Raw genomic sequence first — 17,343 nt, 5'->3', positions numbered from 1 at the left:
TTTAGTAGAGACGGGGTTTCACCCTGTTGACCAGGATGGTCTCGATTTCTTGACCTTGTGATCCACCCGCCTCGGCCTCCCAAAGTGCTGGGATTATAGACGTGAGCTACCACGCCCGGCCAGCATTATCTAATTATTTATGCGTTCACTGCATCTTCACTCTATCAGTGTATATCTACCTTTCTTCCTGTAATTCCGGTGGCCTCTATTTGTTTTTGCTCTTTGCCTCTTTAGAAATGTGTAACAAGCTGGTGAATGATCAGCTAACACAAACCTCATGAGAGGCTTAAAGTAATAAGTGTACATGCTGTATTTTCTAATGCCTTAGCAGTCTCTTATCTCAGGACTGTCCTTTGTTGAATTTGTAGCTATTTCTAAGAAGAGGGGAGCAGGGCCACAACGGGGCTTTGTAGCATCTAAAAGGTGCCCCTATGGCTTTGAACTCTGCGGACTCTCAGGGAAGCTTTGGTCAGATTTTGAGTAAAATTCAGCAAACACCTGAGTGTCAAGCTTCTTAACTGTCCTTCTGAAGCAGGAGCTGTGGTGAGACATTTCACTATTAGATCAAAACTTTGCCAGTTTTTAGTCCATTGGAGACTATTTAACTCCTTTGAGGGTACATTTTTAGAGATTTGCCTGCCTGTGTAACAAGGGAGAAAATGGTATTAAAGAAAATTAAAGACATAAAGCCAGTGGGGTTTTCAAAGTTCGATCAAATCAGGTTTTCCCAAGTCCGCAAATGATGCATTTATGATGATAAGTCAGAAGTGACCATGAAGGGAATAAATAAACATTATGGATTCCAGTTCTCTAAGGGGGAATCTTGCCTTTTAGTGAAATTTGAATCTGGGTGACAAGCAAACTGACTCTGAAAAGCAGAGCTCACCTTCCAGGAAAATGTGACCCAGGTGAAGGAGTCCTGAACAGCTCCAAGAAGCAGCACCTCCTAAGGGATCCCCTCACATTCTTTTCTAAAATCTTTCCTGGCTTGTGCATGTTTGTTGGAGGCACATGCTCAGAAAGGATATTCTGGCCACCGCTGGTTGGATTATTCCATCCTGGGGATGCTCTTCTTGAGGCAACAGACAGCACTGGTTTTGAGCACCAGCTCTGGACCCTGACTGCCTGGTCCATAGCTCCGTGGCCTCAAGCAAGCCCCTGAACCTCTTTACTTCCTCATCTCTCAAATAGGGATTTTTTTTTTTTTTTTGAGATGGAGTTTCACTCTTGTTACCTAGGCTGGAGTGCAGTGGTGCGATCTCAGCTCACTGCAACCTCTGCCTCCTGGGTTCAAGTGATTCTCCTGTTTCAGCCTCCCAAGTAGCTGGGATTACACCATGACTGGCTAATTTTTATATTTTTAATAGAGAGGGGCTTTCACCATAGGCCAAGCTGGTCTTGAACTCCTGACTTCAGGTGATCTGCCCACCTCAGCCTCCCAAAGTGCTGGGATTACAGGCATGAGCCACTGTGCCCGGCTCAAATAGGCATTCTTACAGCACCTACTTCATAGGTTTGTCATGAGGATTAAATGAGTCAATACAAAAAAGGCACTAAAACAGCATCTGGAGCAAGGAGGCGCTCTTTGAGTGCCCACTAAGGATGGTTTAGTATCATGACTGCCTGGATGCTGCTGTTAGAGCATTTAGCATGGAGGTGGCCATAGTGTCCAGTTGACCATCCTACATATCAAAGCTGGCAGATCCTACCAGGACAAACAAAGAAAAATGCTATTCTCCCCTTTCATGGCCTTGCTGCTGTAAGAAGTAAAGTCTATGGTTCTTCTGAATGAAATCACACGTGATGGCCATGTTGGCTTGTCCCTGTTCCAACACATGCAACCTGTCTCAAGTGAAGTGAATGAGGTTAAATGACCACGTTTCCCAGAGCACCCTCACTTCCCACCAAAGGCAGATAGCTGGACAGTGGACAAGCTCTGTCCCTTAGAAATTGGCTATGTTCCTCCCGCCTCAGCTCTGACGCCTCCCCACTCCACACACACCCTGGAACTAGCCCCTCCACCTGTGGGCTATATATGAGTCTCCTTTATTTCCTTTAGGCCACACAGCAAGGCCCAGAAACCTGTATCTGTTACCCTTCCCTGACCAGACTGGACTCTTCTACCCAGCCTTCATCCCTATCCGCCTCCAGGGCCTACCACTCAGCCAAACTCTTTCCAGTCATTTTATTAATTCCATTAGGGTTTGTTCCAGTCATTTTATTAATTCCATTAGGTGTTTGTTCATTCATTCATTCGACAAATACTCATTGTGGGGAAAATGGAAATAGGAAAGGTAAAAAAGAAAATATTATCCATTATCCCGCCATTCAGAGATAACCAGGGTTACCTTTTTAGTACATTTTTGGTATATTCTCTCCAAATCTTTTTTCTTATGGCTAAAAATTTAGAAAACATAGCTCTTTTTCCAAACCCTTGAAGAACTGGGCAGACTTGAAAGGGCAGTCACATTGCCTCACTCCACCCAGCCATAGCCCAGAGAGCAGTGATTTGCCTGGGGTCGGCAGCAGCCTCACACTTCCAATCTGTACCAGGGAGTCTAGGCCCCGTCAGAGGCTGGTCATGAGTATTGGCCCTACAGCTAGTTCACCTGTGTTTGGGCCCTGCTCGTACACCATTCAGCATTACAACTGTGGGGATGCCACTAACCACTCTATACCTCAGTTTCCTCATCCTTCAAGTGTTGATGGCAGTGCTGCCTGCCTTATTCAAGTGTAGTAGAGATGCAGTGTTCTGTGTAAAGCACTCAGTATGTGGCATGTAGTCAGCATTAGTGTTAGCTTCTGCTCTCCCGCCACTTTGTTAGTATTAATAAAATAATCCCGAAGAGGCTGGGTGAGGCCGCTTCTGTCAGCAGGTTTTCATCTTCTACGCCTAGAACTAGTGGTTTCAGAGCAGGGGACCACAGTTATGTCAGTAGCAATGATCCAAGGATGCATACCGCAACCCCTCAGGCTTAGATGAATTCATTTAGTCTTCAAGATGTTTGTAGCATGTATTTAAAACTGCAAATAGCCACTGAGTATCCACATGGACAGAGGACCCTATTGGGTTTTGCCTTGTTTCAGGATACCCAAATAACAGCCCAAGTTTAGACTGAATGTCTCAGATTCTGTGGAAATATTACCATGTCCCACTGAAAAAGAGACCTTAGCTGTCTCCAAAGCTGTCCTTAGTCATCCTCACTGATGTTCCAGGCCTTAACCTACATGCCTGGTGCCTTCACATCCAGTGTTGGAACTGATGCTACTTTGCCACCTGAGTAATTACAGAAAACCAGAGCCAGAGTCAGTCATGACTTGCCACCCCTCCTGCTACACCCACTTCAAGAGCGAAATTAGAAGGCAGCTGCAGCCACTGGGGCTGCCTGCTTCTGAGTGCTCCTTGGCCCAAGATCATACCAGGTAGCACTCTAGTCTGGGTGAGAGGGAGACTCCATCTCAGGGAATAAAAAAGTTCTTAAACCATTTTTGACTCCTTCATATTTGAAGGCTAAGCAGGGCCCTGTGGATGGGTCTCATGAGGCATCTTCAGTGTTTAAAATAGACTGTTCCCCCAGGCAGAGGCTCGGTCAGATGCCCAAGCCTCATCCTTAGATACCAGGCTCTGTGGCTGCTCAGTACAGCCTCTTTCCTGACAACAGCAGCAAGGGAGGCTGGAGCAAGAAGTAAGGGTGGGCTGTTGAAGGCAGAAAAAGGGAGGCTGCCTGGTCAGACTATGTCAGGTGCCAGGGTGTTCAAAGTCCTCCCTGGAAGAAGCTGTATAGATCTTGGTGCAGATTAGGGGGGTGATGGCATGGAAGTAAAGAAACTTGCAGTGAAATGCAAGCCCCAATCTATGTGACTGGGCTTTTTGCTCTTCCTTGGGCCTTCCCCTGGCCTCCGGCTCCTGACAGGGGCATTGGACCACACATCATTGGGTGGAATGTCCCTGTGACTGGGGTGTGAGCCAGCAGTTTACTAATCCTAAATCCGTATCTCTTCATTTAAAAAACAGACTAGCAAAACCTTCCGTTTTGTAAGAATTAAAATTCTGGTGTCTTTAATATGTCAGTTTTCAAAGGCAATGCATACCATTAATATATATTGGAAACTTGACTACAGTTTTCAAAAGAAACAATTATGTTTGGCTGTATATAGTAACCAGGTAGTTTGAATCTAGATTCTCAAAGCTGGAAATACTAGACAACAAGAAATATCTTCTTTATTGTTGTTTTTTTACATTGAGTTTTAAATCTATTAATATTGGCCTTTTGCTCTAATCCCCTTTCTACTGAAGTGATTAAAAATTAAATGTATGCCGGGCGTGGTGGCTCAAGCCTGTAATCCCAGCACTTTGGGAGGCCGAGGCGGGTGGATCACGAGGTTAAGAGATCGAGACCCTCCTGGTCAACATGGTGAAACCCCGTCTCTACTAAAAATACAAAAAAATTAGCTGGGCATGGTGGCACGTGCCTGTAATCCCAGCTACTCAGGAGGCTGAGGCAGGAGAATTGCCTGAACCCAGGAGGCGGAGGTTGCGGTGAGCCGAGATCACGCCATTGCACTCCAGCCTGGGTAACAAGAGCGAAACTCCGTCTCAAAAAAAAAAAAAAAAAAAAAAAAAAAATTAAATGTATTTATTAAAGCAGATATACCCCTTATTTCCAGTAATAGTACCTTTGAAGAGCAAACTAATTATTTTTAACTGCTAATGTAAACAAGAAATATAGCAGTTTTGTGAGTATTGCTGTAAAGAAGATAATCACAATTTATCTCCATACCACTTAATTAAACCTGGTCATTCATGGAAAATAATTACCTTCCATTATGGTAAGAAGAATTTGTTGAAAACAGAATGGAAATCATCCTGCCTTTAGTGAAGAATGACATCATTAGTGCTGCTTCGGGTTAAGCAGTGCTTTTATCTGCGGTGGTAGCCATGTAGGGGATGGGCTGTTTACTGTAATTGCTTGAAAATGATGTTGTGTGTGAACAACGGTTTTAAATTAATTTCCTGCTTCCTTTTAGATGTTGTCATTTGTTTTATGAGGATCTATAAAAGTTTACTAACATTGAAACACCCACTTAAGGGGTCACAGTTCGATAGCAAGTCCTTGTGGTCTTCTGGAGCCCCAAGTCTGAAAAATCACAGAAAATTATTTGCCAAATCATAGAATCCTCAAGTAGAAGAGAGTTGTAAGATACATCCTGTTTGTATTTTAAACCACTGGTCAGCGGCCATCCCAGTAAAATTCCATGAAGCTATAAGCCTTTAAGATATGATCTCATTGGCATAATATCTTTCCTAAGGAGCTGATTTTTAGACTAAGGTACAAAGTGATTACCCACTTTTATCTGGATAATCGTAGGAATTGCAAGTTAATTCTTTGGTTTCCATTAGTGGATAGTTTACAGAAAGAAAAGTCCTAAACGTTTTTGTCACTCTTCCTATTAAATCTGAGCCATTTTCTGTGTCCCATTCCCAAAACTAGAGAATTTTAAGAAAGATAGTGGTTCTCGAACAACCCAGCTTACAGTGAAGTCTTCACACTTCCCTTCTGCCTCGTAACTGGCTGGTCATCGTCAGCATGTCTTGTCCTGGTTTTGCCCTGGGTCAAGCCGTTTCCTTCTGCTGGGCATATGTTTTCTCACTAAATACAAGGAAATTTTAGAAACCAGAAGATGGGGAGCCTTCCAGTGCTGACGTGTGCACTGAATTCCCTAGGACCATGTTAATGGGTCCCGAGATGCTGCCTGTTTACCAGGGGCTCGATCTGTTCCACAACCTTTTCTCATGTGCATCGATGACATAACGTGCTCTCAGTCATCATCTTGCCTCTATTAGTAGACAGACAATACATGGACTTTCAGTATGTTGCCTATTTAGATATTTTTTTTTCTTTTTTTTTTTTTGAGACTGAGTTTCGCCCTTGTTACCCAGGCTGGAGTGCAATCTCGGCTCACCGCAACCTCCGCCTCCTGGGTTCAGGCAATTCTCCTGCCTCAGCCTCCTGAGTAGCTGGGATTACAGGCACGTGCCACCATGCCCAGCTAATTTTTTGCACTTTTAGTAGAGACGGGGTTTCACCATGTTGACCAGGATGGTCTCGATCTCTCGACCTCGTGATCTACCTGCCTCAGCCTCCCAAAGTGCTGGGATTACAGGCTTGAGCCACCGCGCCCGGCGCTATTTAGATATTTTTAAATGTAAGTTTTTATACTCTCATTTATAGTCATGTGTTTTTTGGGGGAAAAAAACAAACAAACAAAAAACAACAACAAAAAATTCTGTTTTTTTTTTTTACCATTTCTCCAGGACTCTGGATCGATTTGGAAATGTCCTACAATGGGTCCTTTCTGATGACTCTCGAGACCAAAATGAATTTGACCAAACTAGGTAAAGAGCCTCTTGTTGAAGCCCTGAAGGTTGGAGAAATTGGCAAAGAAGGGTAAGGGGCTATATACAAATTTACTAATTGAATCGTGGGGGACCAACCTCTCCCTCAGCCTTTGAGAAGCAGGTTTGATGTGTAGTGGCCCCTGGATGTTACATGAGCTTCCGTGTAAGTGCTCCTGGACCAGAACGTTTCAGGGAATAGTTTCCTAGTCTCATCCCCTTCGGCCTGTGAGTTCTCAACCCAGTGACAGTGCCTTTGACCTCAGTGCTGGCAGTGGTAGACATGAAATTGATTACCCAGAAAGCATCACTGACTCAGACAAGCAGGGCAGACTCATCCGAGCAATAAAATGATCCTCGAATAGAATCATTAAGATCCTTCTTAAGCTTCAGGTTATAAACAGCAATATGCGGAGCAGGCTGAATTTACCTGCTTTAATCACAAAGTCAGAATTATTTATAATTAGATGATTGATTTTGTAGCACAGAGGGTGCTCCTAAAGTGTTTTGAGAAGCATTTTCCCTAAATAATACAATATTGTCTTGCCTAGTAAATTCCTCTCTTTGTAGATAGTGCATCTGCTGCCCGGAGTTTGTCTGATTTAGTAAATATTCTAAAATTGTGAGGTAATTAATGAAGCTTAATTTTTTTCTCTCTTAAATGCCTAGAATAGATAAGCTGGAACTTCTACATCCTACTCTCCTTAAAAATGACTGCTCTGATTATACATTTATTACATTATTGTTTTTACCAAATTAAAAATGCTTACTAGAGGCTGCTTCTCACATCTTTAGCCCTTTGCATGGAATCAACAATATGCCACAAGGAGCCACCTCCTTGGGGTCTAAATATAAGATACTGGCTCTTAGACTTCTGCTTGGTTTGGTACTGACCTAATGCTTTTATTCATGCTTATGGTAACTGCAGATTGGGGGAGTTAGGTTATACATTGGAGAATGTTATTTTACTTATTCTGATTTATTCAAGTTACTTAATGAAATGTTTCTATTTTAACAATTGGAGAATTTTACCAGCTATATGCAGTCTAACCTGTGTCTGTGCTGTTTTCCTTTCATTTTTCTGTTTGTTAAAATGTGTTGGCATTCGGCAATCTGTGGATTTATATTTTCTGGTGAGTGTGATATTTATCAACTCTCCGTATAGCATTTCATACCCTGTAACTTCTTTTTCGGTCCCACGTGAAGCCATGAGGAAGCCTGTCTTTTCATCACTTTCTTGGACATAAAGGCACAGTCCATGAGCCTGAGAGCTAAGATCAAGAGTAGTTAAGTGGCTTTCCTGACAGGCAAAGTCTTATAGACTTCCCCAATTTGAATTGCTAGAATCCTGATCTAGTCAGACTCAACTCCTGGTCCTGCCATCCCCACCCCACCCCAGCCCCACGCATAGCTGAGCACAGTAAATCCAGCTCATGACGACAGAGTTGCAGAACCAGCTGCCTAGAAAATGAAACACCTGAGGCAGAAGCAGTCTTGAAAATGAGATCTAACAAAAAGGGAGTGGGGCAGAGCAACTTGGGCAGACGCGTTTGGGCAAGGAGCCCTTTCTAGAAACAGCCCTGTGTGGGCACAGAGGCGCAGGGACTCCATTGCAAAGGGAATGGCACCAGGGGTGGCGGCAACCAGGCAGGTCCCTGAGGTGCTTGCCACATAAGCATTCACATTCACTGCTATTCATGCAGCCGTCATAGCTCAGTTTCAAGTTCATGATCTCTGGCCCATCAGAGGATGAACGTGTTTCTGGAAAGCTGTGCTTCTCTAGACTGAGTGAAAAAAAAAATCCTCTGCTTTAGGAATGTGATGGTATTGTTTCGCTTATATTTCTAAAGTACTATTTTTTTCTAGAAGAATCTGTTATAAAATATTTTGCTTCTTCCTATGAGGGTGTTCAATTATATGTTGATGTGTAATAGCTGTCATTTGGTTTTAAAAGCAAGGAAGAATACAATCCAAAAGCACTTTATTTGGGAGAAAAAGTCCTAGAAAAGTGGACCCTTACTGCCTTTTTCCAGAAAGGACCCTTCTGGGAATCTGAGAGCACTGGATCCTTCTTCCAGAAAATGCTTCCACATGCCCATTTGGTTCACAGTTTCTGGGAGCATTGGGAGCCTCTGAAAGCCCATCCATGGTTAAGAACCTAATCTCAGGAGGGATTTCAGAATCCACTTCACATGCTCAGTCAGGAGCGTTTATGGAATCACCATGAGGCTTAGTAGCAGAGGAGGGACAGGAGTCAGTATACATAGTAGCCGTTTGAAGCGTGTGATCTCTAAGGAACTGACATCTTCCTTAATATTAAACCTCCAAAGCACAGAATGTCTGAAGAATTGGCCAGCGGGAGCCCTTTCCTCCAGGCCCTGGCTGCCTTTCCAGGGCCTCACTCCATGTCAGGGTCTGCTCCCTGGTGTCCTGCCTGGCAGGGCCTCGGCTTCGTCTCACTGCTTTTTTCAGTTCTTGTTCAAGTGTGCAAATGACTTGCAGAGTCTCTGAGGAGATGCTGCTTAACCTGTGAGAAGTCTTTACTGGTAGGAAATTTGCTCACCTTAGCACCCTGAGGGTGAGACTGAGAGATTGAAATCTGATACTGCTTTGCCCTAGCAAAGTCTCTTCCCTTTGAAATGTGTGTCTGCTGTATTTTTGTGGGCATTTTTCCTTTAGTCTTTTAATTTCCTAAATAGTCTTTTTGTATTAAATAGTCTTTAGGTAACATAACTTTTGGGCAGTATGGCACTCAGATGGGATTGAGATGGTGAGCTGAGCCACCTCTGCTTTAGGAACTGCCCTGCAGAAGGCCAGAATGAATTAGTAAAGGGAGCACTCTGCCTCTTGGGTGGCCTTTAAATGAAGAATGGCATGGGAGTGGAGCGTTTCCTGTGAGGCACTTGGCCTCTTCCTGCTCGACCACTGCAGTCTGAGCCCTTTTTACAAGTCCCCAAATCAGAAGGTGGCCTCATCTGACCTCTATCAGGTCACTAGTCCACATCTACCTGAAACCATCCCTCTGTCCCTAGGTCCCTGGTGTTCTGGGCACTGAGTGCCTGCAGTTTACACTATGACTCGGTCTAGTTTGTGGGTGTGTATGCACATGTGTGCCTGGGGCAGGTGTATGGAACTGATTTTCTCAAAAGAAAATTAATGCATTCTTGAGTGTGGTCCCCATCAAAGCAAACATCTCACAGGGCTTCTTAATCTAATTACGCATTTTTCATTTAAAGCATTCTTTTCAGCTTATTTTCAGAATTGCCTCCAGAGTGTGTGACTTTTTTTTTTTGGAGATGGAATTTCGCTCTTGTTGCCCCAGGCTGGAGTACAATGTCACAATCTTAGCTCACTGCAACCTCCGATCCCAGGTTCAAGCAATTCTCCTGCCTCAGCCTCCCTAGTAGCAGGTATTACAGGCACTCGCCACTATGCCCGGCTATTTTATTTTTATTTTTATTTTTTTTAAAATTTTTAGTAGAGATAGGGTTTCACTACATTGGCCAGGCTGGTCTCAAACTCCTAACCTGAGGCAATCCACCTGCCTCACCCTCCCATAGTGCTCGGATTACAGGTGTGAGCCGCCATACCTAGCTACCTGACATTGTTTTAGCTATCCTGAGTCACAGCAAATCGTCCTGCTTTGTAGATGGTTTGGGTCTTTGAGAAATTGCTAGAAGTCATCAGAGACGATGGTGATTATGAGACCAAGAAATAAAATATTTAGTCTAAGAGTATTAGTGATAAAATAATTCACTTTTTCTTATGTATCTGATATTTCCAAAAGATTTTTGGCAGAAGTAACATAACTAGAATAAGCCTTTTATTGTGTCTCTTCGAAAGGATATCACACTCATCTGGAATTCTAAGGTGTGTTTAAAACAGTTAGGCTGATTATATTCCAGCATGTCTTCTATAAGGAAGTGCAGTGTGTCTTTCTCTGAAGTTCATGCTGAGATCATAAAATGCATGTTCAGTTATAAAAGTGGATATCATGCAAACACCGGGCTACACTTAGAATTCCTAAGTATTGGGCCGGGTGCTGAGGCTCACACCTGAAATCCCAGCACTTTGGGAGGCCGAGGTGGGTGGATCATCTGAGGTCGGGAGTTCAAGACCAGCCTGGCCAACATGGAAAAACCCTGTCTCTAGTGAAAATACAAAATTAGCTGGGCGTGGTGGCAGATGCCTGTAATCCCAGCTACTCAGGAGGCTAAGACAGGAGAATCGCTTGAATCCAGGAAGCGGAGATTGCGGTGAGCCAAGATTGCACCATTGCACTCCAGCCTGGGCAACAAGAGCGAAACTCCGTCTCAAAAAAAAAAAAAAAAAAAAAAGAATTCCTAAGTATTGGGTGTCGCATAACACCGCCCCCAGTGCAGAGAGCAGAGGTGCCACTCAGTCAAAATCAGAATTTCATGTCATCTGATCTGCTTGAACTGGTATAGCATTACCTAAAGTATTCACTTCAAGCCACAAAATTTGTCCTGTTCTGTGACCTGCAGAGGATTAAGCCAGTAACCTGAGAGTTTGCCACAGCGCTTAGCCTCTGGCATCTTCTGCCCAGGGTTGGAGCTGCCAGATGATATGCCCTGGTGGGGACACAAGGGGCGATGGCTCAGCAGATCTCACTGGGGTCCCAGAGCTTGCAGGCAGCCTTTTGTGCTGTGTGGGTGAGGAGCAGACTCCCTGTGCTGTGGGGACAGATTCCATACCTGGCAGCACGAGGTCGGAGAGCCCCAGGCACTGCCATCCTACTAATGGAGAACGCTGATGCTCTTCTGAGAAGAGTATGTGATCTTTGGGGATTCACATCTCTGACTTTCCTCACCCAAGACCTGGTTTAGGCTTTCATTGGAATCCCAAATTTTGCTATATACATTTTAAATATAAGATTCCTGTGAGGGCTACCTAACCACAGCATGCTCTGAAATGGCTCTGTGACCAGCAGATATACATAAGCATTTCCTGGACCAGCCAGGCCTTTAATGGAAGTAGGAAGAGTCAGCTAGGTGGCTGATGCTCTTCGGAGAAGAGTATGTGATCTTTGGGGATTCACATGGCCAGAGACAAGAGGCTTTTGTTTCTGCAGAGGGAGTTTCCCTTTAATGTGGAAGTCCAGCCTGTTGGCTAGAGCACCAGCTCTAATGTTTCAGAGTGGGGTTTAGGAGGAGCTATGTGTTCTGCCAGGGAGGATGCAGTCCGGGTCCTCTTACAGCCAGCTCCTGTTTCCAGGGCGGAGGTTTCAGTCCCGCCCTCCCAGTGCACAGTGCTGGGGCCATTGCTGGGCCTTCAGTTCCACACCGGCATGCGTGTTGTGCCCTTGGGTGCCTTTGGCTCCTGTTGGTCAGGAGATAACTTCCCAGTGGGCCTCTGGTGGCCTAAGGACAGCATCAGAGGAAAACCAAAGGACTGCAGCTGCAGGGAGATAGGTCCTGAGTCCCACTGCCATCCCTGTCCGTGTAATTGTGTCCTTGTCAAAAATATAACCAGCAGCCTCTGCTTTGTGACCATTTGGCTGTGTAATCGTGTTCAGAGACTACTCTGCCCCTTGTTCATTTTCTCCCATTTAAGTCTCTGGGCTCAGATAACGGCCCTGCCAGTACTTTCTGAAGCAAAGCCACGGTCCAGGGAGGAAGCTGCTTTCTGTAGACCTGAGGCTCAGCCCAGAAGCCCCCAGGTCCCCTCCGAGGGGAACTGGATCCCTCACCTGTGCAAGTAATCCTGCAACCCCATGCCTCTGTAACTGAGCAGCCGCCCTGGAGCACTGAGTGAGTAGCACTGTTCTCCCATGAGGCTTTCCGTTACTTCGGTCAAAAGAACAGTCTTTAGATGTGAACTGTTCCAGAAAAGTTCCTGGGTTCTCATGTCATTTGCTTCCTAGAATCTCCTGAGACTTGTTTTTTTGTGGTTGTTGGCTTTTTCTGTGACCCTCAGGAGATAGGGCAGGTGTGGAGTGAAATATGTAATTTCACTGGAAAGAAGTCATGAGTCAAAACTAATTTGGAGAGTAACTAAGCCAGAGCCAAGGGACTTGCCTCAGCACCCCATCATTGGTGAGAAGTGGCCGTGTCATCAGCATAAGCTGTCACCTCACCCTTGCAGCCATCCACTCTTTCTGTTCATCCTCCCATGTGGCTCCCGCTGCACTGCTGATTGAAATCACTGCATTTTATGTGTGTATCACACTCCCACCACCTGTCCTTCTGACGCATACTCAAAAACAAACTCTTCTGGGCCCAGGTCCTCTGTGGTCCTGTCAGAGGCTTTGGCACTGAAGAGTGCCCTGAGCATCTGTGCTGATCCAAGGATTCTTGGATTGGGCCTCTTCTCTTCTGGATGAGTTGGAGAGAATGACGAGGTGTAGTAACAGTTACATCCCAACCCTGTTGTGGTTGAGTGTGTGTGCATGGGTGTGTGTGTTCTCTCTCTCTAAGCAGAGCTTGGGAGAGGGCAGGCAGTGGTGGTGACTCTCTCTGTCCAGTTGCAGGCCCCGGGCATTCTGTCTGGCCGACAGCGATGAGGAATCCTCCAGCGCTGGCTCCTCCGAGGAAGATGATGCCCCGGAGCCCAGCGGGGGAGACAAACAGCTCCTCCCAGGGGCCGAAGGGTGAGTGGATCAGTGCTTCTGTGCCTCTGAGTCTCCAGGGATCAGGGCAGCAAGTTGGGCGGGAGCCTTGTTTCCCTTCCTTCCTCTGTGATCTTCCTTCCTCTTTCATGTTGAGTAGATGGTTTTTGTATTAATATCCTGGGTCAGTGGCCTGCTTAAATTCCAGACCCCCAAGCAGAAAGACCCATGTAGCTTTCCTTACTAAAATGGCTTTCTGCTGCTGTTTGATTAAATAATAGAGAAGTCGAAGGGCATGCTGATTATGAAAAGCATCACCCTGAGCTTTCAGAAGGAGCCGAGCACCCTACCCCTCCCCCTGGTGCCAGCAGAGAGCCTCCCTCCCCTCAGCTTCAGCTGGAGTACATTTGCTTCTGTTGAGCTGCAAGTTCCTGCAAAGCAGAAACGTTCAGATGATTGTCTTTGGTGAATTTTGAAAGCACTGATGACTGGGCTGATCTTATGGATCATGAACATCATTGGGGAAGGGCACTCTTTGCCTGTTACTTGGACTGTGAAATGATCAAAGTGCTTAAATAGCCTATCCACGAGGATCTTTTAATTACTTAAAATGAGTTGAAGAAACTTAGATTATAAAAAGCCAAATAATTCAGAAACTTTTATAAGAAAATATGAACCTATTCACTTTTGAAATCCTACAGGAGCCGGGCGCGGTGGCTCAAGCCTGTAATCCCAGCACTTTGGGAGGCCGAGGCGGGTGGATCACGAGGTCAAGAGATCGAGACCATCCTGGTCAACATGGTGAAACCCCGTCTCTACTAAAAATACAAAAAACAGCTGGGCATGGTGGCGCGTGCCTGTAATCCCAGCTACTTAGGAGGCTGAGGCAGGAGAATTGCCTGAGCCCAGGAGGCGGAGGTTGCGGTGAGCCGAGATCGCGCCATTGCACTCCAGCCTGGGCAACAAGAGCGAAACTCCGTCTCAAAAAAAAAAAAAAAAGAAATCCTACAGGAGATGGGAATTCAGATGTTTGAGGAATTGGTGCCAAAGTTTGTGTGTATTATTTAGTTTAGCTGCTTGACCTTCTGAAGAACAATTGCATTTCCCTGAACACATACTATTCCTCACACTCTGGAACTGCGGAGGATTTTAAAAAGCAAATATCCTTTCTTCTCATGGTACATGTGACCTGATACAACAGCTTATTTTCATGGCCTGTGAGCACGTCAGCATGATGTAGCATTTTTTTTACTTTTTTGTTTGTTTTCTTGAGACAGCATCTTGCTCTGTCACCCAGGCCTGGAGTGCAGTGGCACGATCACAGTTCACTGCAGCCTCAACCTTCTGGGCTCAAGCAGTCCTCCCACTTTAACCTCCTAAGTAGCTGGGACCATAGGTGCACACCACCACTCCTGGCTAATTTTCTGTATGTTTTTTCTAGAGATGAGGGTCTCACTGTGTTTCCCAGGCTGCATTTTTTTAAAGTTCCAAGCCGTTTGGAAAGTAATTGCCGCTCAGAGTATCCACGTGACGCCACCTAAAGGCAATCAGTTAATGATTTGTGTACCTATTGCTGCAGTATGATTTGTTACTTGCTGCATAAAGATTATGAGATTTATCTGATATGTCACTGGACTTATATCTGGTATTGGAGTAGTATAAAGGAGGACAGGTGAGAAACCTCTGCCTGAGGACTTTGTCCAACTCTCTATTGTCAAGACTTGGGCTGTTTCAGACATTTACACCTTCTCTAAAGTAGTAGTTCTTAACTGGGGGTGATTTGGCCACCCCAGAGGACATTTACCCATGTCTAGTGACATTTTTTTATTGTCATAACTGACAGGAATGGTACTGGCATCTGCCAGGTAGAGAACAGCGATGGTGCTGAACACCCGGCAAAGCACAGGATGCCCTCATCCCAACACAGACTCACCCCATCCAAAACAGCGGGTGCTGCTCTAAACTAAGGTGAACGAAGAGCCACAGGTTTTTTTTTTTTAATTTTTGAGACGGAGTTTCGCTCTTGTTACCCAGGCTGGAGTGCAATGGCGCGATCTCGGCTCACCGCAACCTCCGCCTCCTGGGTTCAGGCAGTTCTCCTGCCTCAGCCTCCTGAGTAGCTGGGATTACAGGCACGCGCCACCATGCCCAGCTAATTTTTTGTATTTTTAGTAGAGACGGGGTTTCACCATGTTGACCAGGATGGTCTCGATCTCTTGACCTCCTGATCCACCCAGCCTCCCAAAGTGCTGGGATTACAGGCTTGAGCCACCACGCCCGGCCTGAGCCACAGGTTTTTGTCTGTGAAAGAGCAAAGTCCATGCTAACCACCCTTTGTGTTCCACATTTGAAGGTATGTTGGAGGTCATCGAACAAGTAAGATTATGAGATTTGTTGATAAAATCACCAAGTCAAAATATTTCCAAAAAGCAACAGAGACAGAGTTTATTAAAAAGAAGATCGAAGAAGTCTCCAACACTCCCTTGCTGCTCACTGTTGAAGTACAAGAATGTAGAGGAACCTTGGCGGTCAACATTCCACCACCCCCAACTGACCGAGTATGGTGCGTAGAGGGCCGCAGGGACAAAAAGCCATTCCTCTTATTGCATGGCCACAAATCTCCCAGCCTGCTTAACCCTGAGGTTATGGAAGGTACCTTTTCCCAGCCAGAAGCACTTCCAAACATTTTTCATGGGACCTTAATATTAGTTGTAAATCTGATGGTACTTTCTTCTATGAGAGGTGAATTCACATTCAAGGATTCATTGTCACATGGTAGGAAAAGTTAAAGCCGATACATGAAGTTTATGAGATAAGCTGTTTCTATTCTTGGTCTTCCCCGTCTCTAAAGCCAACTGTTATGCCGGTAATAACAGCTGTCATTTGTAGAGAGCACCCTTATTTTCTGCCTGGCCTGGGTTGTAATTGCATCACCTGGTTAGTCCTTATAGCATCCTGTTGAGGTAGATGCCATTGTTATCCCCACTTTAAAGATGGGGATCACACATCCACCAGAGTCTGGGAAGTTAGGGAGATTTCCCTGAGTTAGGCCTCAATACTGCAGAGTCAGGAGCTTGTGCATCTGGTGTCTGAGGACTTGATTCTCAGCCCTAGCTGCATGTTAGAATCACCTGGGGACTTGCTAAAAATATAGATATGCCTGACCCATCCCCTAGGATTTCAGGGGTGAGGGGTGATTAAGCCAGGGTTGAAAGTCACTGAAATAAATTACTCATGAGTTCAGCATCACTGTCTGAATCTCAATTTAAAATTGACATGCTAAGTCCCATAAAATGGGCATAAGTATAAATAGCAATGACATAAGAGCTCTATCTCATTGTACCATAAACTACACTCATAACAAAAATATAGCTCTGTTCTATCATAGAGTGAAACTAACATGCTAGTACATATCCTTGGTATTCACATGGGTTTTTTAGGAATGATCAGGAGAGGGTTTTTGAATTGACTAACCGTTTAATGATAATGCTGGTATTGCCCAATAAAACTTTAAAATACCTTTTTAGATTTTTTTTTTTAAGTAATATTTTCTTTTCTTTCTTTCGTTTTTTTTTTTTTTGAGACGGAGTTTCGCTCTTGTTACCCAGGCTGGAGTGCAATGGCTCAATCTCGGCTCACCGCAGCCTCCGCTTCCTGGGTTCAGGCAATTCTCCTGCCTCGGCACCTGAGTAGCTTGGATTACAGGCATGTGCCACCATGCCCAGCTACTTTTTTGTATTTTTAGTAGAGACGGGGTTTCACCATGTTGACCAGGATGGTCTCAATCTCTTGACCTTGTGATCCACCCGCCTCGGCCTCCCAAAGTGCTGGGATTACAGGCTTGAGCCACCGTGCCCGGCTCTTTTTTTTTTTAAGACAGAGTCTTGCTCTGTCACCCAGGCTGGAGTGTAGTAGCACGATCTCGGCTCACTACAACCTCTTGCCTCCTGGGTTCAAGCCATTCTTCTGCCTCAGCCTCCCAAGCAGCTGGGATTACAGGCATACGCCACTACACTCGGCTAATTTTTGTGTTTTTAGTAGAGACAGGATTTCACCATGTTGGCTAGGCTGGTCTCAATCTCCTGAGCTTGTGATCCACCCATCCCAGCCTCCCAAAGTGCTAGGAGTACAGGCATGAGCCACTGCACCCGGCCTTAAAGTAGTATTTTCATTGTTAAAAAAAAAAAGAGAGAGAGAAAGATTGGGAAAAAGTGAAAAATAAATAAAAGCCCATATTACCATCCAGAAGTAACCACTGTTAATACCTTATTGTATGGTCTTTCAAACCTTAAAAAAATTTTAATAGAGGCCGGGCGCGGTGGCTCAAGCCTGTAATCCCAGCACTTTGGGAGGCCAAGGTGGGTCGATCACGAGGTCA

At 45.1% G+C, this 17,343-nt stretch overlaps 1 protein-coding gene across 3 annotated transcripts in view; it reads left to right on the top strand.

Annotated features, from left to right (window-relative positions):
* The window catches only part of TEX2 (testis expressed 2), a 118,944-nt gene that overhangs the window by 96,270 nt on the left and 5,331 nt on the right, over window positions 1-17,343 (top strand). Inside the window, exons 8-10 of one of the 3 annotated variants that reach the window (XM_039476342.2) lie at window positions 6,317-6,449; window positions 12,888-13,007; window positions 15,319-15,528. In XM_039476342.2, the coding sequence (XP_039332276.2) occupies window positions 6,317-6,449; window positions 12,888-13,007; window positions 15,319-15,528 (463 nt within the window). The other 2 variants (XM_039476341.2, XM_074388852.1) reach the window with 2 other exon arrangements.

The sequence above is a fragment of the Saimiri boliviensis genome, chromosome 17 (genome assembly GCF_048565385.1).
Source record: "Saimiri boliviensis isolate mSaiBol1 chromosome 17, mSaiBol1.pri, whole genome shotgun sequence".
NCBI classification, from domain to species: Eukaryota; Metazoa; Chordata; class Mammalia; order Primates; family Cebidae; genus Saimiri; species Saimiri boliviensis.
The sequence above is the reverse complement of the archived record's forward strand: the minus strand, read 5'-3'. Positions and strand labels throughout refer to the sequence as shown.